This window comes from Platalea leucorodia (genome assembly GCF_965183815.1).
Source record: "Platalea leucorodia genome assembly, chromosome: 19".
Lineage (NCBI taxonomy): Eukaryota > Metazoa > Chordata > Aves > Pelecaniformes > Threskiornithidae > Platalea > Platalea leucorodia.
Genome location: NC_138841.1, coordinates 5602132 through 5623077, shown reverse-complemented (window position 1 = coordinate 5623077; position 20946 = coordinate 5602132). Strand labels below are relative to the sequence as shown.

At 52.7% G+C, this 20946-nt stretch overlaps 1 protein-coding gene across 1 annotated transcript; it reads right to left on the bottom strand.

The window, feature by feature from the left end:
• Positions 1 to 1290: 1290 nt before the first annotated feature.
• Positions 1291 to 2790, bottom strand: LOC309599212 (potassium voltage-gated channel subfamily A member 2; the record flags this gene model as incomplete). The annotated part of the gene is made up of 1 exon (XM_082330486.1): positions 1291 to 2790. The coding sequence occupies one exon, from the start codon at positions 2788 to 2790 to the stop codon at positions 1291 to 1293; it is 1500 nt and encodes a 499-aa protein (XP_082186612.1).
• Positions 2791 to 20946: the final 18156 nt, after the last annotated feature.

Below are 20946 nucleotides of genomic sequence, written 5' to 3'. Positions count from 1 at the left end.
CGGCTGAAAATTGCTGAACAGACAAGTCAGGAGAGCCGGTACCGGCTATCCCACCTGCTCCTCATGCCCTCTCTGATCCGCTGTGGTTTCCGCTCCTGACACCAAGATTAATGACTAATTACTCGCCCTATAATGAGTGCAGGTGTTTAACTTTCAGCTCACCTTCCCTCGCTTGCATTAGTCGGCTCTCATGTCTGGATGCTCGGATACTCAGGCTTTGCCTTGTTATCTATCAAACTGTTGTCAGCACATGCCTTCCCCATCCAGTTTTTAAATATAATGGAGATTTTTTAACTTCCATGAATCTCCTTCGAGCCACTGGAGAATCTATAAACACTATAAACATGAATACTGTATAGTCTACTAAGAAAATATATATTTGTGTGTGTATTAAATATTCAGATTCATGCAACAAATATCCATGCAGCTGTACTGTATTACTGGTTAAATTTCACTGCAGTATAAATATATTATAGGCCACAGCATAGTTGCTCCAGTTTTATATATAGATATAAAAAAAGATGCTTTTTCCAACTCATTTTCAATGTGTCAGTGGAGGTGTCTTTGGTGATCCTGGAAATATTGGTGATGGAAGTGTCATCTAAATAAATAAATAAATGAAATCCAAGCGCTTGATTTATTTACTCGTCCCTCCCGATGCCTAGCATAGAAAATTTAAGACTTAATAAATAATGTGCCGTCATACTAATTATCCCTCCCCTGGGCCTCACACTGGCATACTGCAGTGGCTGAAACTATTGCAGCATGCAGCATTTTCAGTTATGAAACATGAGCCTGGGCGATGCGTTCGCACTTGGCATTCCCGGGGCGGAAACCCGAGCCTTCAAGCAATTCGGACACACGACTGCATCTTCCCTTCATTAAGCTCTGCCTGACCTTTCCCAGCCGTTCCCCACGCCTGGAAGCTGGCCGTCACCCAGCTCCGCAGGACAGGGACCGGCGTTCGTGGTACCCCGCGATGGCCCGGAGCTGCCCCCTGCGTCCCCATCCCATTGCTCGAAATGCCCAGCCGCTCCGTAACTTTGGAAACCCACAAGCCTGGGATGGGAGAAGGGAAACAAAATGGTTTGTTGTTGTTTTTTTTTTCTTTTGCACGAACGCTTGTTCGGTGTGGAAATCAAAGGTTAAAAGTCACTTACACAGCTATTGCTTCCCATGCAGAACCAAATATACACCGTAGAAAATACTGTATTAACTACAATGCAGAGCAGCACTCAATATCTGCAATTGTTCCACTTCAGCTTTAAATACGGTACTAGATTTTAGCGACTAGACATCGGTTAGCATTTTGGTGATATTCACATAGTTTGTGTTAGCTAGGGTGCAATTGGCTGTCTTCAAGTTCTCCTCCCTAAAATCCTCATTGCTATTGTTTACGCCTTCCTGAATCTCCATATAATCAGACTTACTAATAGTAGAGGCACTTCTGCTTTTCTTTAGGTCAGGGGAAGAGGGGATCTTTGGGCAGCTGGTTACTTGCAAATATTGAGCCTGCTCCTCTCCCTCCGTCTCCCGGTGGTAGAAGTAATTGAAGTTAGACACTATGACGGGCACTGGTAAGGCAATCGTTAATACGCCAGCGATGGCACACAAGGAACCCACTATTTTCCCCCCGATGGTCGTGGGGACCATGTCTCCGTAGCCAACAGTCGTCATGGAAACCACGGCCCACCAGAAGGCATCGGGGATGCTCGGGAACTGGGACTCGCTCTCGTCGGCCTCGGCAAAGTAGACGGCGCTGGAGAAGAGGATGACGCCGATGAAGAGGAAAAATATCAAGAGGCCCAGCTCCCGCATGCTGGCCTTGAGAGTCTGCCCCAGGATCTGCAGCCCCTTGGAGTGCCGGGAGAGCTTGAAGATCCTGAAGACCCGCACCAAGCGGATGACTCGAAGGATGGCCAAGGACATGGCTTGCTGGCCTTGCTGACCATCCTCTGGCTTCTCGGCCAGCTCCGTCCCTAAGGTGATGAAATAGGGAATGATGGCTACGATGTCTATAATGTTCATGATGTTGGTAAAAAACCCAGCCTTGCTGGGGCAGGCAAAAAACCTCACCAAGAACTCAAAGGAGAACCAGATGATGCAAAGTGTCTCCACGATGAAGAAGGGGTCTGTGAAAGAGGTGGACTGCTGGTACCCCATGCTGCTGTTGGAGTAGGGGGGATGGCTCAGCCCGCTGCCATGCATGTCTTCGTTCTCATCCCGAAAAATGGGCAAGGTTTCCAGGCAAAAGCTGACGATGGAGATTAAAATCACCATGACGGAGACAATAGCTATAATCCTGGCAGGGCCTGAGCTCTCGGGGTACTCAAAGAGCAACCACACTTGTCTCTGAAACTCATTCTCAGGCAGCGGTCTTTCCTCTTCTTTGATGTAGCCTTCATCCTCCCGAAACATCTCCATCGCTTCTTCCCCCAGTTCATAGAAACGAATCTCTTCCGAGAAGATATCTAAGGGCACGTTAACCGGCCTCCGCAACCTCCCACCAGACTGGTAATAGTACAAAATCGCATCGAAGCTGGGTCTGTTCCGGTCAAAGAAATACTCATTCCGGAGCGGGTCGAAGTATCTCATTCTCTTTTTAGGATCCCCTAGTAAGGTCTCTGGAAACTGGGCTAGCGTCTTGAGCTGTGTCTCAAAGCGCAGACCCGAAATATTAATGACCACCCTCTCGCAGCATTCATGGTCGGTCTCAGGGTTATACGTGTCCTGCGGGTGACCGGGAAGCGCTGCAGCTTCGTCTGCAGGATCTCCGGTAGCAACTGTCATATTGGGGTTTAAAAGAAATCCTTATGCTAAACTCTTCCCAGTGCCCGGTGGTGGGATCGGATTCAGGGCAGGGCTACTATCCTGCAGAAGGACAGGTACGTAGGTTTGGAAGTGTCTCATGAAAAGGCGAAGGGATGATAAAAAAAAAAAAAGATAAAATAAAAAAAAAAAAAAGAGAAAATAAAAAAAAAAGGAAAGAAAATTGCCCCTGCTGAGAGAGAGAGAGATGAAATAAAGTTGGGGGGAGGAGAGCAGCTCCCTTCACTAGCTTGTCTATCCCCTTCCTCGGGGGGGTTAATTTGCCTTCTTTGGGACAGAGTTCACAAACTCCCGTCTAAACCCCTTAGGTGGACGAGAGAAAACACCTGAGGAACCGTCACCTATTCAAAACCAACGTGGAAAAAACTGGCATTGGCAAACCAGAACTTTTTTTGGTTAAAAATAAAAATTCCAATTGAAAAAAAAAAAAAAAGGAGGAGGGAAGGGAAGAGAAAGGAAGGAAGAAAAATAACCCCATCCAGCCCTAAAGCGGCGATGGGACCCCGCGGGGCACCGGGGAGAGGCAGACCCGGCTCAGCTCATTTCCAGACATGCAGCTAAGGGTTAACATTTAACCGTGCAATCTCAGGCAATCTCCCCTCTAGGAAAGCTCTAACTCCGGTTTTAAGTTCGACGCCTTCCCAATCCTCTTGCCCTGGCCCTGAAGCGGCGAGGCGACATGCTGCCCTCCCTGCCTGCAGCCAACCGGGCGAGCTTTGCGGCTGCCTGGATTTGCAGCCGCCGATGCAAGCTGCCCCGCGGACCACTGCAGTCCCCCTCCTCGACCGCTGGTGTCCCGGCTCCTGTCATTCTCTGCAAACCACCATGGCACACAGAAAACAAATCACATTACCTGGAGAAGCCAAATCTTAGTGTCTCTTAGTAACACCGATTATCTGACCCTGGGGAAATCCTAGAGAGAAATACAGGCTTCCAAGATCCCCATAATTTCCTCTCTCTTCAAAGTTAAAAATAATGGTGAGTCATCGTAGAAAAAGGAGAAGGGACATAAAAGGGGTTAGATTCCCAGATGGTGGAAGTCAGGTCTTGTAATGGTTTGGACTGGAGAGAGAGAGAGAGAGAGACAGAGAGACAGAGAGACAGAGTCTTCTCGGTAGCTGTTGCAGATCTGCACTTCAGGGCAGAGGAGCGTCTGTCTGATGCCTTCGGTACGATGGTGAAAAGATGCTAAGCTCAGCAAAACCCGATGTCCCCAGTGTCCTCGGGAGGTGTGGCATCGCCTGGAAAAAACACCAAGAAGGTAACAAGCTGCTGGGGGCTTGAAAGGAGCATCTGCAAAGCCCCGGCTCCTCCAGGCACCCCTTTTTTCCTCCCCGCGAGCTGTTTCCCGCTGCCTGGCCACCCTGCACTGCAACACGAGAAGAGGGCGAGAGCGCGCTAGCGGCAAGGCGGAAAAAACCAGAGCCCCATCTCCCTCCGCTCTCGCTCAACGCCGCGGCGTGCAGCGGGGCCGGGCTGCCCGTGGGAGCCGGTGCCAGGCGAAGGGGAGGGAGGGGAAGGACGCAGCCCCCCCCCGGCCGCCGAGGCTCTGCAAAGCCACGGTGGGTTCCCACCAGCGCCGAGCACCCGGGAGTCGGTGGTACCCACTGGGCGCAGCGCCCACGCCAACGCGTCGCGTTCCCGGGTGATTCAGGAGGCTCCGGCTTCATCCGCGAGACTGAACCCCCCGCCGGTCCCTGTCTGTCCCCCCCCCCAAGGCCACCTGCCCCCCCAGATGGCTCCCAGGACCCCTGAGCATCGCGGGCCCGACCGTGGGACCCACGCGACCTGCATCCACCCTCCCCATCCTCCCGCCAGCCAAGCCCCCGGCCGACCCACCCCCGTGGGAATGCGACTCCAGTGGGCAAAATTTCTCATGGGGATCCTGAGGCTCTGGTCCCAGGTCGGTGCCGGGTCGTCAGCATCCCTGTTCCTAACGAGCGCTCTTTGAGATCATCCTGCATTGCCTCACACCATGGAGATGCTCAACCCAGAGAGGTCCAACCAACCTCTCATTTTTTCTTTCCCCCTTTTTTTTTTTTCCCTCCCAAAGAAAAAAAACAAAAAACCTCTAACCTCCCTTCTTCAGCTCCAACTCCACTTGTCTACTTTGAGCCAGGATTACAGAACCGGGTAGGGGAGGCAGGTGGAAAATAACGCCGTGGTCCCAATCTCCTCGGCAAAGATTTCAGCCGTCTCCAGGCCATTTATGCCTGTTGGTTCTCCCTTCACCACCCGAGGTGCAGATATTGCCGCAGATCCCTCTTTTCTTGGAAATTTCCCCTTTCCGTGCAACCCTCCTCTCCCTTCTCCTTATGCACTAGAAAAAATAGTACAACCCTGCCAAGGCTTGCAGCATTCAACCGCTTCGCTTAACCCTTTTCTGCCAGGCCCAGCGGAGAGGAGGTTGCACTTGTCCCAGTTTTTCTCCTTTTCCTGCATTTTTCTCCCCACCGCTCGCTCCCCAGCGGCTGGCTCAGGAGTTCGGCTGGATTTGACCTTCCCTGGCTCCTCCGAGCATCACGTTAAACCACCACCATCTTTCTGCTGCTGCAAAAAACATCCGGCAGCCACAAACCCCCATTTCACCAAAAATCAACCAACCTTGAATATTTTTTTTCTAAATACAGTTTCTCTCCTGCCTGTAAACTCTCTCCTCCCCTTCCTCCCTTCCCAAAACACCCCAGGTTTGGTTAACAGCATGGAGATTTACTTATTTTTTTTAACATGTTGATTTTTATTTGGCATGAGGTCTAGGCTCCTTCCTCCGAGTCCAAATCCAAGCAGTGATGCTCGGGGCTTATCGGAGATGGTTATGGCATCATCTGAGTTGACATCACACATCCCAACACTCAGTTTCTCCTAGTTTCTCCCCATCCATGCTTTCCCGGCAAACACCCCCCCCACCCAAGCATCTTTGGGGTTAATTCATGCAAATTTGGGGCTTGGGGAGGGGAGCATGGAGGAGGTGAAGAAGAAGATTTGCCCACAGACCCTCAGTTTTCTCCCTGCCTGCACAGAGCACTGCAGGCAGGAGCCGTGCCTGTATTTCGGAGGGGGGAGATTTCGGGTGGCACGCCTCGAGGACAAGGTGGTGTTTGCAACCAAACCCCAAATCCCTCCGTTTGCGGAGTTTGTGGCCAGGCTGTATTTAAGCAGGGCAGCAGCGGGGAGCGGGGGGGAAAGGATGCAAGGGGGGGGGAGAGAAAAAGGCACCAACTTACAATGGGCTCTGCAGTCAGGCATGCGGCGAATGCACAAGCAGCCGCTCTGCTCCGCGCCGCTGCCGGCACCTCTCACCTTCGGCCCCCCAAACTCGTACCCCGGGAGTCAACCTCCGAAGGCAGCAGAGCTTCGCCATGAATATTCATAAGATTAATATGAGCGTCTTTCCCCCCCCCCCCCGCCTCCCTCCTCCCAAGCAAGAGACCTAGATTTCAACCACTGGGAAATAATCATATCCCTGGATACGTGATGCCGCTTTACCGTGCGGCTCCGATCCATACCATATTCTTGGTAATAGCCTGGAGCCGCTCGGGGAGATCTGGGGGATGGAGAGCCACCAGCTCCGCACAGTTTTGGGGACGGAGATGGGGCAGGATCAGACTCGCAGGGACCACGCCGTCCTGCTTTTGGCTGGGCTGGGGATGCAAAAAGCAATAATTTTATATCACTTTGCATTTACAGACCTCCCTTCGCACGGAGGCATCTCCCACCCCCAAAGAAGGGAGACGGCCAAGCTCATACCAACTTGGCCTATAAGACCTACGGATCAACCCCTGCCTTAGGGCCGAGGGAGATGCGCCTGCTTGGCCCGCTCTGCCATTACCCCGCAGCCCCAGGGAGAGCATCGGGGCAGCAACAAGTCCTGCAGGGCGCCTGGCACCCAGCAAACACGAGCGCGTTTGGAAGGCGATGGAAATATTTCTATTCCCACATGCAGCGGTCAAATTTGCAAGGGGCTGCCGGTGCCAGCGGCGATCGCCCCTGGGACAACAGCCCGAGGTGGCAAAGGAGGGCATGGACCACCCTGAATCCCCAAGAAAATCAGTGCTAGGTGTAACGCCCAGCAGCCAGGGGGACGGGGGGACGTGGAGGGCTGAACCATATTATTTTAGCTCCCCGAGGTGCCAGGAGCAGCGGGTGGCACAGAGCCAGAGCGTGGGTGCAGCCCCAGGGCGTGCGTGGGGGTTGCTATCTCCCACTGCTCCTCCCAACGCCCCTCTTGATCTTGAGACAAAAATATATTTCCCCAAGCCCCAGCCAGATCCCAATATTGAAAAGGAATTTCTAACCCTACGGCAAAATTGGGAACCCTTCGCTCCCTGCCACGAACAGCCCGGGCACGTACGGGTTTTCTTACTGCGTGCATCCGACCGGACATGAGGCTGCTCTGGATGAGGGATTTTTAATGTCATCTGCATTGTTTTAGCCTTTTCTGAAGGCAGATCTGCCATAGCAGGGTAGGCTGAGTCCCGAAAATGATTTGCCCGAGGCTAATCCTTATGCAATATGCAGAAACTGAGGCCGGGCAGAGAACAATTCGAGTGAAGCTGAATTTCTAACTTGTTATTCCTGCTGCCGCCTTGCGAAGGTTTTGCAAAACCAGGGGGGTTTTTCGTATAAGCAGCACCAGCTCCTTACAAAGAGCCAAAAGCCCATCTCTAGCAAATCAGGGGAATCTCTCTGAATTGAGTGACGTTCTCCCGATTTACTACCCTAATTGTGGAGCTATTATTATCGTCTGTGTGTCTGCACCCGCCTCCCTCAGCCGCGCTGACACCTCCAGACGTAACCCAGCCTTTCAGAGAACGAGACGAGCTGATGCGCTGCACCCACTTGTCTGTTTTACATGGATTTAACCAGCCGATGTCTGCACATCAGTAGTATAATTAAAAAATAAGTCCCTTCTGGAATATTTCTCTTATCCAAATGGATTTTATAGCGGTCCAAACGGGAAACCTTGCCCCATCCATGTGTGGGGTCCTGGGAAAGTCTCTCGGCAGGAGGATGTCCCAGGGACCGGGCGATCTGGTGTCCAGCTCCCATCAGGAGGCAGATGAGCTCTCCTCGCTTCACTGCCTTTATTCCCAGGGAAGCCCCCGAAGGCTGTTCGGATCTTGTATTTGTGGGCTTGCAGCCAGCCTCCACCATACAAAAAAGCAAAAATGTGCTTTTTTTCCCTTTTTTTCCCCCCTGCATCCTGCTGGCGGTGGGTTTGGGGGATGCTCTGTGATGTGGTGCTGTGGGGCATGGATGAAACCCACAGGGCAGGGTGTCCCCAGGACTGGCCTCATCCAGAACAGCAAAACTCAAGCCCCCGAGTCACATTACAAAGCCCGACCCACACCCAGCCTCACGCTGCATCACCCGGGACGGGCACCGGCGTTTCCCCGTGCTGCCATAAGCCACACTGCTCCCTCCAGAGAGGACAGAGCCTGTCCCACCACCTTCACACGTCCTGCACAGCCTCAGCGGATGGCATCTCCCCGTGGTGTCCCTCCTGGGGACCCCACGCCACCTCCTGCAAGGGCTTTGAGGGATGGGGTGGACACCAGCAGCCGTGCCAGGAGGAAGAGCTGAGCCGGACCAAGGCTTGGCCGCGGTGCTGAGCAGAGCAGGCTTTGATGGGGCAGGGCGCTGAGCCCCCGTCTCCATCCAAGCCACGGCTTTCCAGCCGTAGGGGTTGACAGAACTGGGCCCTGTGTCATTTTAGGAGCTGTGAAATCTGTAAGCGAGTTCCCGGGGCTGTCAGTCACCCTCCAGGGAAAGCATCCGACCTCCCACCACTGCCTACGCCAGAGGACCGAGCTCCCGGCCACCCAGCACCCGCGCCTCGGTGCGTGGTGGCAAGAGGAGGGAACGCCGAGAGACATCGGTGACCCCGATGTGGTGGCACGGCACCTAAAAATGAAGTCAGATGGGGAACAAAGCGACCCGGACCCGCAGAGCAGACTTTGCTCTTCTGTAGCAGATGCTGCTGGTGGATCCCAAAATATCGTGGTGAGATAGGTCAGAGTGGCTCCCCCCATCTGGGCTCCGCAGGACCTGGGCAGGGCTCCTGCTCCCTGGGAAGGCACATCACGGCCAAAGGGAAAACAGCAAACATCGCCTGGCTGCAAAGTTAACATTAAATACATTCTCCCTCTGTATTTCTCCAAGGTGGTTTTCATAATAAAATATCTGGTTATTTTAAAAATAACTCCTTTGGGTACCACTCTGAATTCTTGTTTGGTCAAGATCGCTGAGTTGCAGCATCTTTGCCTCCAAAGATGCTCCACCAACCTGGACGGATGGTCTTGAGAGGAGCTGAGCACCATTCATTGAAAATAAAAGTCATTTAGCTCAACCGAAACACAGTAAAGAACTTCAGTTCTTGAGGGCCTTGGAGCTTGTTGAATTGATTGTGAATATTTCATGCCAGGCTGCCGCTTGCTCCAGGAGAGCTAATGGAGCTGCTGCCGGGCTGGCGCGGGGCGAGCATCGGTCCTGGGCGGGTGCCTCCCGCTTGGGCTGCTCCAGCCACTCCGCTTAAAAGGCTCTCAAAGCCGCTTTATTTCACTTGCACAAACAAAAAGGACAGGACAAGCCAAATTAGCGAACGGAAAAGAAATCAATAGCCTCCTTCCAGCCAGCTGCGAGTGCTTTCAGCTCTGGAGAGGAAGCCCGTTGGCTCACAAGCCCGTGCATCGCCCGTGGATGAAGCCCCCTGTCCCTCCCCGGGGCTGGGGTTTTATTTAAGGTGTCAGCTGAGCCCCCGTGTCCCCGCAGGCTGGCTGTGGGCCTCCTCCGTGCCGAGGGGACCCGGCCGTGTCCCTCCGTCCTTCCAGTCCTCCTGCTCCAAAGGGACCAAGAAAGTAGACTTGCTTCAGGGCTCCAAAAGTGCCTTTATCTGAAACACCAACCAAACACCTGCTTTGCTGAGCCAGGGCTGCTCCTATGACCCCAAGGCAGAGGAGAGGTGATGAACATCTCATTTTCTCTCCAACAATTCATTTTCCCCAGGTCTGAACCAGCCCATGCCCATCTGCCCAACGGAGCATCCCTCCTCCTCCGGCTTCAGGGGGGTGATGCTCACCAAGAAGCAGGGAAATAGGGCCAAAAGTTGAAACCTTCTGGTTGTTGAGCTTAGGGAGGAGAAGACTAAGGGGAGATTGGAGAAACCTCCAGTGGAGATAGCCAGTACAACCTCCAGGTTGCCTTTGCCCTGGGGGAGAGGTTAGGTGACCTCAGGGTTCCCTCTGCCCTGCCATGATGGGGCACAACTCTTTTTAGCCACAGTCCTGCCACTGGTTCCCCATGCAGGTGATGACCAGGGCGACAGCATCTCCCATCACAGCACAAATGGGACAAGCAGCCCCACAGAGGCTATTTCTAGACCCCGTGGGTCTCAGCCCAAGTGTCTGCTGGTGCTGGGTGGGGGCCAAGAGCTGCTGAAGGTCAGATCTGAGCCATGGAGCAGGCTGAGATGTTCCCATCACCCCAGATGTTCATCCCTCCCTGGGGAGCAGCGGGACTGCAAACAAGCCGGGAGGAAAAGTGGTTTGAGAGGATGATTTGCCTCTTCTCTTCCTCCCACGCGGAGATGCTGCAGGGAGGAGATGCAGCCGGTGGGGACGCTCGGGCTGGGGAGCGCCTTCCCCACGGCTTGGTGGCACGGGCACACTGGCAGCTTGGGCACGATGGTGCTGTGGGCATGGGGGCACCGCGGCAGCTTCAGCCACGAGATGGCACTGCGTGGCACGGCACAAAGAACCGGCCCACTGGGCCAAATCCTGGGCTGGGCCAAGTTATGGGCCATGCCAGCCCCACGGCCGTGCCAGATCATGAGCCATGCCAAATCATGGGTCATGCCAAACCAGGAGCTGTGCCAGATTGCGAGCCGTGCCAAATCATGAGCTGTGCCAAACTGTGGATCGTGCCGGCTTGGGAGCCTTACCAAATCACACGCCGTGCCAGCCCGCTCTGGCTTGGTCCCCAGCCTCGCCGTAAGGCCCTGGCTGCCCTCACCCTCCGGCCAAGCCCTCTGTGTCTCTGCCGCCCAGGGTGGCTCCCTTCCCTCTGGGATCTCTACTGGAAACGGCCGTGCCACGTTGGAAAATTCCTAGAAGAAAAACACAAGATTCTGTGCACTTTCTCAAACGGTTGGGAGGAAATTCATTATTTTATTGCTGCTGCGCAGCTGCCAGGAGGGGCTGGAGACGCCCCATCACGGTGACACCGACCTGGCCCCTCAAGCGTGTCCCCAGCAGCTCTGGGCTCACTGTTCTTGCCAGTGACTTGGGCAGGTGGCAGCCGCAGGGCTGCAGGTGACACAGGGAGGACACGAGGTGACAGGCCCAGGGCTGCTCCCCCTGGGGTCCAGGCATGCTCAGACCCCGCAGCCCCCTCCCCTCGGTCCATGGGGAACACCGCCGACTCGCAGCATCCTCTTCCCCGTCATTTCTCTGCCGTATTTACTATTTCTTCATCTCCCACCCACTCTTTTGGGAAGAGACAGACTTCCCCGTTTCCATGGAAACCCTCCCCCTCTCCCCTCGCGTCTTCAAAGAGGTTTTCATCCGTTTCTTTCAAAAATAGCTATTTTTAGCCCCGGCTTCCCCTTCTCCCCCTCCCCACCCTTTGCTCTCAGCTCACGCTTTCCCAGACAAGCAGCACCCACCGGGGCTGCCGCCGCCGCCGAGCACCCATAGGAGCCGCGGCACCACCCGCGTGGCTGTGGCTTGGCCAGGGCAAGAGAGCTTCAGTCCCTGTTTGGGTCCGTGGTCCAGATCCTGGAGGTCCCCTTAATTTGTGCTTAATTTCTCTGGGGTTGTGGAAATGTTGGTGTATAAAAGAAATGCTTCTGTTCTGCAGGAAGGTCCTGGGAGCATCCGAGATACCCACCGCTCTGCGGGCTGGCTCCTCGGGAACGACCGTCCTTGCAGCACCCTCTGTGATTCCACGATGCCGTGAAGCCAGGGGAATATTTCCTTTCCCGCAATCACAGAGGGGACAGAGCTGCAGGTTGACCCAGGGAGCCCTGACCTGAAGCTCAGGAGCTCTGCGCACACCAGCTCCTGCTCAGCCTCGTGCTGGGATGAAGGCAGGTTGCCCAAATGGAGCTGAGAAAGCCACATGTGGTAGCAGTCACCACCTGGGACAGAGAAGGAAAGCGCGGTCCCCTCTGTCATTCTCTGTTTTGCAAAGCCAAGCATCTGCCACCCCCATAACAACATTTGTTGGTTGGCGTCTTCGTCCCATCTATGCTCGTTGGTGCACGTCTCATTCACCCCGATGGATAAATCAAGAGGCGAATCGCACGCTAACACCTGGAAGAGCAGGAGATGAAGTCTGCTCCCACCCTGTCTGCTCACAAACACAGGCAGGGCAGAAACACTGCCTAAATCCTCGGTGTCGGTGCTGCCTGCAGACGAGCACGGTGAGGTCCTAAAACTGAAGCCCTGGTAGAAGAAATTCAAGAGTACATCAATAAAATGAGCAGTAGCGAATGGCCAGGATCAGGTGGTGTTAAGTAAAGGAGATTTCCATGGGGGAAACGATAACCTTAGCCATCCCATGGGTAAATACGACGGCAGAGGGATGGCCAACGACCCCTCCAGAAGGATGTCATGCCTCACTGGTTGGAATAGCAAAGGAAGATCCTTTTGGGTACCAACATCTGTTCGAAAGATTGGAAGTGAAGTACCTAATGCGAGGCGTCCTTAGCAAGGCACGGTCTGGGGAGCGAGGAAATACCTGGCAGGAGCCTGGCTCCGAGCGGGAAGAGCCCCTCTGCAGCATCCTGGAAAAGCCACGGTTGGAAGAGCTGGATGCTCCAGCTTGGAAAGAGGAATATGACACAGGTCATTAAAATCCTGCATGGTGGTGAGGTGGTGAGTAGGGAATGATGAATCAATATTTCTTCATAATGCAAGAAGGAAAGGGCACCTATGGAAATTTCCAAGCAGCAAATTTCAAGGCAGCGAGTGAAGGATTTATTGCACGCGTTGCATCGGGGTGCAGAGCCGCGCTGCTGGAGGCTGCCGTAGCCACGCAGTCCCCGCGTGGGGATGCCCACGCTCGGGTAAGGAGCCAAACATCAGCCAAAAGGACAACAGAAACCAGCCCTTTAGCAGCCAGGCTCCTCCAGACCCTTATTTTAAGATGAATTTGTACATCACAAACCCAGGCAGCACCAGCCCTTGCTCCACGTGCGGCTCCAAATCCTCTCCACTGCGTTACTGCCACAGTGGCATTTACCCGCTGCCGTTTACAACCTCCGGAGATGAAGCACGAGACCTCCATGCTGTGGTCACACCGTGCCACCCCCAGGCTGACCTACATCCCGCAGCCTCTGCGCTCCGATCAGCTCCTCCCTCCACAAGCCAGCTAGATGGTAAATAAAATCCAACTGGGAGGAGACGAGCTGTCGGCACTGGCCACGTCCAGTCCCTCTGCAGCTCTTTGGTGCAATATTTTCTCCATGCATTTCTGACCCCAGGTATGGGCTGGAAACCCTGCAAAACCCATGGGGGCTGGGTGGGGACCTCAAATCAAGGTTCACCCCTGGGTCCCAGTGATGGGTTGGGTATGGGAACGTCGCCCTCCGCTCATCAGTGGTGCTGTGGAAGGCGTCTCCTGCTGCTCCCCAAGCAAACCCAGGTGAGCTGCGCCAGACGCAGCCCCTGCGCCCATCCTTCCCCGGGGCTGGGTTTGGCTGATGGCATTCACGCCGCCGTCCGCATCTCAAACTTTGTGACATCCTGTTTTTGTGCTTAAGCCCTTCCCCAGTTAACCGCACGTCAACCGAAACCTGCAGCTGGAGGCACCACAACCCCGGGGGGAGCCGATACAGAAATCAAGGTGACAGCAGCGAGAGAAGCACCAAGAGCTGCTAAAACCCACTGCTCCAGCTCTGAGCACCCCTGAGCCAGAGAGGCTCCCTCCTCCCAGCCTTAAATCCACCCCTGCCACCAACACTGTCCGGGATCTAGTTTGATCCCGTCCAGTACAGCCGCTCTGAGATAATTTGGAAATAATTGCGCTGGAGCTGATGCAAAGGGATTTTGTTGATCACGGGTCTGTCCATCACCCAGCCCATCCTCCCCAGCAGACCTGATGCTCACAGCAAACCTAGAGAGCAAAGAGAGATGAAACCACACAAACCAGTCCCAGCACTCAGGGTTGCTTTTCTAGGAATTTGTTTGACCCTATCGGCCTTCTTGAGGCCAACAGGGCCAAACAGATGTTTTGTAAAATTCAGGCATTCGAGGTTGCCCATCATTGCTGAATTCCCCCGGTTTGATCCTGCCCGCTGGCACGCTTGGCTGCTGCTCTGCTCCCAGTCCGGAGCCCCCCAGCTCAGCACCTGGAGCCTCTTACAGGATTTCTCCCTGCATTTCAGCCCTAGGAACGGGATTTGCAAAAATACCCAAGTCACTTGGGGTAATAGTCTGTGCTCCCGGCTCAGTGACCGCTCAGATAAAATCCCCCTTGCAGGAGCCTGGGCCCTCCAGCCATGGGACACAGCCCAGCAGCACTCATATTTGCAGTTCAAGCCATTTTAGCACCATCTCTAATAATTTATCACTTATAATTTATCACAATCCTTCCAGCGATTCAGACCCCGAACCAGACCCAGCCTTCCCCGTGCTTCGCTGGGCTCGGGCAGCTCATCCCGAATCTCAGCTGGCGTTTGGACTGAGCCACGACTCCGCTCGCTTCGCCATCTCCAGCTCTTCTCCCCAAATCAAGAATGCGCCTCTTGCTTTTCAAATTAAATCTGAAAATACCAGAAACAGGTGAGTTAAAAGCAAAAGGAACTAGAAAAGTCTCCAGTTTTCAGCTGCTCTTGGAAATGCCCTCCTCGTAGGTTGTGGGAGTCCAGGAGTGAGACCGGTCACAGCTGCTGCCGATTAAATGTGGCTTGTAAAATCCTAACTTTGTTTTCCATTCTCACTATTTAATATTTATAAGACAACCGGTAGCCAAAAAAAAAAAAAAAGCTCTGACATTATTTGGCCACGTTCACTTTTGGGTGAAGCTCAAAGACGTGGTACAAAGCCAACAGCAAGGTTTTCAAATGAGCTTCGAACCTCGTTTCGCAAGATCCCCGCCTGCGATCAGGACGAGCGGGCATCTCTGCTTGCATTTGCTTTGCCAAAACCTTTTTGTTTTTTTTTTTTTTTTTAATTTTGTAACGCATCATCAAAATTTCAAGGGTTTGCCTGGAGCTCCTTCAGTCCATAAAGAGAGTGCAGCTCTCCCGGCGGCTGGTTGGGATGCTGGAAATGTGCAGATTTCACCCCAAGATTTTATTTCTCTAAAGGAGTAAATTTTACTCCCGAGAATGGCGTTAAATTTCAGATTATTTCATCCTGAAAAATGAGTTCATCCAGAGGATGGATCCCACACCTCGTCCTTGCGCCATCCTGTGCATCCCCGACATCTCCCCTCCGCCCCGTTTCAGTTTCAAACCACCACGCGCTGCGTGTTTCAGCCATTTTATTGAACTTTGCGTACGAAATAACAGTTTCAAGTTCTAATGGAAAAAAACCATTTAAAAAAATAAATTCAACATCAGGTAAAAAAATCACACAACCAAAAAGAAAAAAAAAAAAAAATCACTTTTTTTACCGGTAACTGACCACAAGGTCCACACCGCGGTGGACGACGGGATGCAGCGGCTTGTTTTAGCATCAGACTGGTATCAAAAGAACAAGTTTAAACAATTGCAACACAGCTCACTGGCAAAACCAGAGTTTAAAACGAACTCAGAGTAACAAGACTGCGCTTTACATCTCCGGTCCAAAATTGCATCGTTTCTGTGGCACCTAATTAGTCAGGATTCAGCCTTCTTGCAGGGAAGGCTTCAGCTTTTCGGTCTGATACACTGAATTTCACAAGGCAATATTTCACCGTTCGAATATACCCAACGTGTGTTCCAGTTGAGACAGTCACGGAAACATTTCAGCGTTACCCAGCTGCGGACGCGAACGAGGGAAAGCAAAGTCAAAATTATATCCAGCCGTCTCAGTCCCGGGAAGATACTGTGAAAATAAGTTGCATAGTAAAGGATGGGAAATTAAGAAACACGAGCTGCTCCGGTGTTGGAGATGGATGGTCGATGCAACGTCCCCCATTTGCAATGTTTTGGGACCTCAGGTGATGAATTAAGAGCCCGTTCTCCTCAAAAGACGCTAAAATCAGCTGTGGGAATATCTCACCTTCAGCAATGAAGGCGATGATTTTCCTGCAAGACCTGAAGAATTTGAATAACCGAGTCCGATTTCCCCTCTACTAATGGAAGCACAAGGGACACGGCAGCAAACACATCGTTTTGCATTAAAACTGCCCTATTTCAGGCCCTGGCTGACAATTTCCTGGCTACGTTTCCCCTTAATACATTCAACTTGCAAGTCCAGCTCTATCAATAACTTCTGTATTGCCAGATAAATTGTCCTGCTCCGAAATCATCCTCAGGAATCGGAGTGATGCATTGAAACCACGGCATCAGTGGCCTGGCCTTCAATGGTCAGAGAGATGATGGATTATGGAAAACGCCAGGCGGTGACAGCAGCACCTCAGACCAATCGTTTTAAAGATGCACTGATGATGTCATCTTGGAGAAGGCAGAAAAAAATGTGAAAAAGAAACATCATTTACCTGTACGTGAGGCTGGTGGGTGAAAACATGGGGATTACGGGGCTGGGTAATTCAGTTCACCCACTTGGCTTTAGGCTCAGCTCAAGGGCCGCCTTTCCAGCTGACTCTGTGCAATGGAAAGAAAAGCAAGAGAGTGGGGAGCATGCCAGCTCCCCAAGCTTTTCGGGGGAGAAAAATGCTATCCCATGAATTCCTTAATTCCAAAAGGATTCCGTAGCAATAACAGCATTTGAACATCTGTCTCAGAAAACGTCCAAGCGTGTGCGTAATTAAAGCCTTCTGCGCCCTCTGGGGTGCTCAAAGGTTGGTTTCTGAGACATTAATATTGCAAGATTTGTCACCAGCACCTGTGGAAAGAGGCTGGAGGCCAGGATGGGACCGCAGGAATCCTGATTTTTCCCCCAAATCTAGGGGGGCAAGCAAAGCAGCCCGTTGTACGGTGTCTCTGAAAGCCTTCTCCAGCCACGCCGCTAAGCCCCGTCCCACCTGCTGTGCCCACCGAGCCTTCGTCAGTGCCCTTAAACACTTCACGAGATATTTTGCTTTCTCGTTTTGCTGCCTTCTTAAAACATCTTAAAACTTGTTCTGAAAACAAGTGGCTTTATGTGAGTCTGTACCAGCCCAGCTCCCTCGATCTGATTTTCCTGCCTACCCAGAGGATGGACCCAACGGCAGAGCTCTCATCTCTTTAGTAGCACCCTAAAATTAAAAGGGGGAAGGGACGGCGTACAGCATTTGCCGGAGATGGCAGCTGTGCCAGGCACAGAGGAGAAACGTCTACGTGTTCAGCGTCTAAAGAGCACGTCTAATGCACGGCATCTCAGAGGTGCTCTCGGCATCTCAGCGCGCGGCTTTGAAGGGCTATGAATAAAGATGAGCAGCCTGCGTTCGGATGATTATGGGAATCAATGCACGCTATTTTTTGGATCTTCTCTTGATGTCAGCCATCATTAAATCGCTCCCTTTTTTGTTTTTTTAATCGACTGGATACATTTTTAATTTGTCTTCCCTTACCAAATCCAGCCCTCCGCTCCAAATGACATCTCAACACGGCTGTCCTGATACGATGGTTATCTTTAAAACGCACAAGGCTAGCGTCAGAGTCGTGGCAACACACATTAATATACTGGACTGACAGTTAAAGACTATCAAACTCTCGATTATTTTGAAAAAGCACATTAACAATTAGCTGGCTCAGCGACCAAGCAAAAGAAACCCAACAGCATGGAGCAACGTCGTCAACGCCAGTATGTACAATATCGAGAAGAGGTTGAAATTTGGCAAGATTGTCATCGGGGTGAGATGTCCGTGGGGTGGGTTTGGTGCTGGATGGGAGGAGCGGAGCGGCCGGTGGCCACGGGCTGAGCTCCGCTCCGGGAACGGGGCATTTCTGCTGCCGGGAGCGGGACCGCTGGGACCCACCGGGACCCACCAACCCAAATGGGCGAAGGGATCTGGTTTTTCCCATCATTTTGCTCGTCAAAATACACGCTTTGAACCACAACAGAGAGACGCTTTAACAAAGTGGCTGTTGAAAACAGACGAGGTATAATTATGTTACGTACACACATGCCATAAAAAAGCTCTCCGTAACACCGGTGAAAAATAAAAATAACTTTAGTACTGATACATTCTATCCCCCATTTTAAGGGCTACTAGATCATGTTCCAAAAGAAACTAAATTTAACACCTTTGGGACCAGGGCTTCCCAAGATCCAGGTCTGTGTTGCAATCCAGAAGATCAGTTCTCCTCCTGTTAACGTGCCGTTATCCCTGCGGGCGACCCGGGGCTGCCTGCAGGCGTGGGGGGATGCTGGACCAGACCTTCAGTGGGTGCTTTGGCTGCTGGCAGCCCAAAACCACCAGCGTGGTAGAGAAGTGCTTTCTGGGTCAGTCCCCCAAGGTTTCAGAGTTGCTAAAGCTTTTGTTCAAGCTCCTTTGCAGCCTCAAGAGCATGCTACGAACCCGTCACGCTGCAGGGAAGGCTGCAATCAAATATATTTTGCAGCTAAGTGGTTTTGGAGGTGAGATCTCCCCAAAAAGCCCAGCCCCATCTCCCTCAGCCTGCCAGCAGCTCCATGGATGGCAACGGGGAAGAGACCAGTGCTCAGTTAGTTGGGGTTCCCGGTGATGGAAACAGGCTCAGCCCTCACTCCCCAAACACTGGGGACTATTTACGCTCTTTTTAAGGGGACTTTTTAAGGTATTTTTAAGGTCTCAGACTTTTTATGGTCTGAGCATTAATTAATTTTGGTGCTGGGGAGCTGCAGGATGAGACAGCCTGGGGGGGCAGAGCTCCCCTCTGCAGGAGACGGGGAAGGACGACGGTGAGATGGGTTTTGGCTGTGCCACATTGAGACACAGTCGGCCACGAGACAAAAAGCTCTGCAAGCCCATCCTCAGGCCACTCTGGCTGCGGAAGCGCCGTGGTTACTGCCAGATCCCCGGGGATTTGCCAGCAGAGCAATTTGCTGGAGGATCCCATGGAGAAGCTCCCTCTCCCGACCCCCCCGCGGGCTGCCCTCAGGGCAGGGCACGGCCAAACGCAACGTTAATGAGAGCCACCGCTCCAATTAGCGTTAATTTGTGCAGACGGCTTTCACACCGGATTGATTTCACGCTGCAGGGTGCTTCACCTCTGTGATTCCCCGGCATCCCTCTGCCGAGCCTTGGCACCCCCAGCTCATCTCCCTGGGCTCGGGGACCTGCTCCTCGGGCTCTTCCAGCAGTCCTGGTCCCCAACCCACCTCCCTCTGCACCTCGTGCTGCAAAAGCCATGATAAAACCAGGTGCCAGCAGCACCAGCTCCTTCTAATTCATTTATCCACAGCTCCAGTGGCCACAGGGCTTCTACCATGCTGGGAATCAACGCAAACAAGCCCAAGGAGCAATGTCCCACTAAGGGCCAGATCCATATTTCCTCTTCATTCCCCAAGGCGAGCAACGCAGCTTTGACTAAAACTGCTGGGTTTTTCAGTTTTGTTTCTTTTCTCACCATCTCAGCCCATTCTCCCCAGCCTGCACTTAGGCAGAGCCCCAGAGACTTCTGTCTTTGGGACCCCCAAGCCCCGCTCCCATGAACAAGGTCTCCATCACCAATGATGCGTATGCCATGACAGGAGGAGGAATTCAAGCCAAGAAATTATCCATGTTTAAAAACCAAACAAAGTAAACGCAACCTCACCAAAGTCGACTCACTCCTTTAAGAACCACATCATTTCCCCACCGTTTGAGGGAATTTCTCAGTCCTAATTTCAGCTGAAGTTCGCATGCGGGGCTCAGACAGCCAGAAAGGAGGATGACTTCTTCTGCTGAACTACACACAGGTCCGGAGCAATCCCAGCCCTGAACGACGGCTCAGAAACCCACCTGGGTTCATCTTCAAAGCTCTTCTGCAAGGAGAAATACGTGATGCAGATAGCCGGTTGCTTTGCCACAAATATTCCCCCAAACTTTCCCATTTCAGAGCCTTTCTTCCAGGTAGGGGCTTTACTTTTAAGTGCATCCTCCCTTGGGTTGTGCCTCGAAGCACCCCACATGTGTTCCCCATCTCCTGCCCGGGATCTCGTTTGCAATGCAGGTGAACAGCTCCGCCCGGTGAAGGATCCAGGTTTTGGTGCTGCCCTCCAGGCAGAGTGGTCCTTGCTCCATTTGCCAGGTACCCGGTGGGGACCTCAAGGCTTGTCCTTGGACACGGACCCAAAGCAATCCGCGGCATGAATTCAAGAGTCTGCTTCACATGCCTAAAGATTTTGTCTCCCGTTACCTCCCCTTGAGCATCCTCTGCTTCGGAGCAAGCTCCAGCTCACTTTGTTTGGTCCAGTCCAAATTAACGTTCCCCGAACCATCCCCGGTGAACTATGGCAATGCAGACGCAGAGGTTCCCGTGCTCGCCTGAGTCCCACCGACATTATTTTCGCCCAGAAATCCAATGCTGTTCCGAATTATCGCCTTGCTCCTCCGACGGAGTGTGTGCCGGGCGGGTTTTAGTCTCAAAGCTGGGATGGAGGCAGCGTGCCGAGGGGGATGAGGCTGAGGCGAGAAGGGGAAGGCAGAAGCATCACCCCCTTTGCCGTTGGCATTTATCCCTTCGCAGACCATTTACCCCATTGCACTGGGCTGCTATTTACCCACGCGATCCTAGGAAATGCAGTGAGGTTACACAGACTCCAACTTCAACAGCGTCGCAGCCCAATGCAGGCAACCCACAGCTCTTAACCTGCCACAAAAAAAAAAAAAAAACAGGTTGCAAAATGAAACAGCGACGGGCAAAGGAGCGACGGACTTCCCGGTTGTTATAGTATTAGCAACACAATGCTATAATATTCCCTCGGGACTGAAGTGCTGTCAAACAGCGAGAAGGGCGCACGGGCTCTCATGAAATGAAGCAGGGGCACGACCAGCCAGGACTGGGTTTTATGCCTTTTCCACCCCTGGAAAGTCCATTTTTCCCTTAGTTTTTCATGGAGT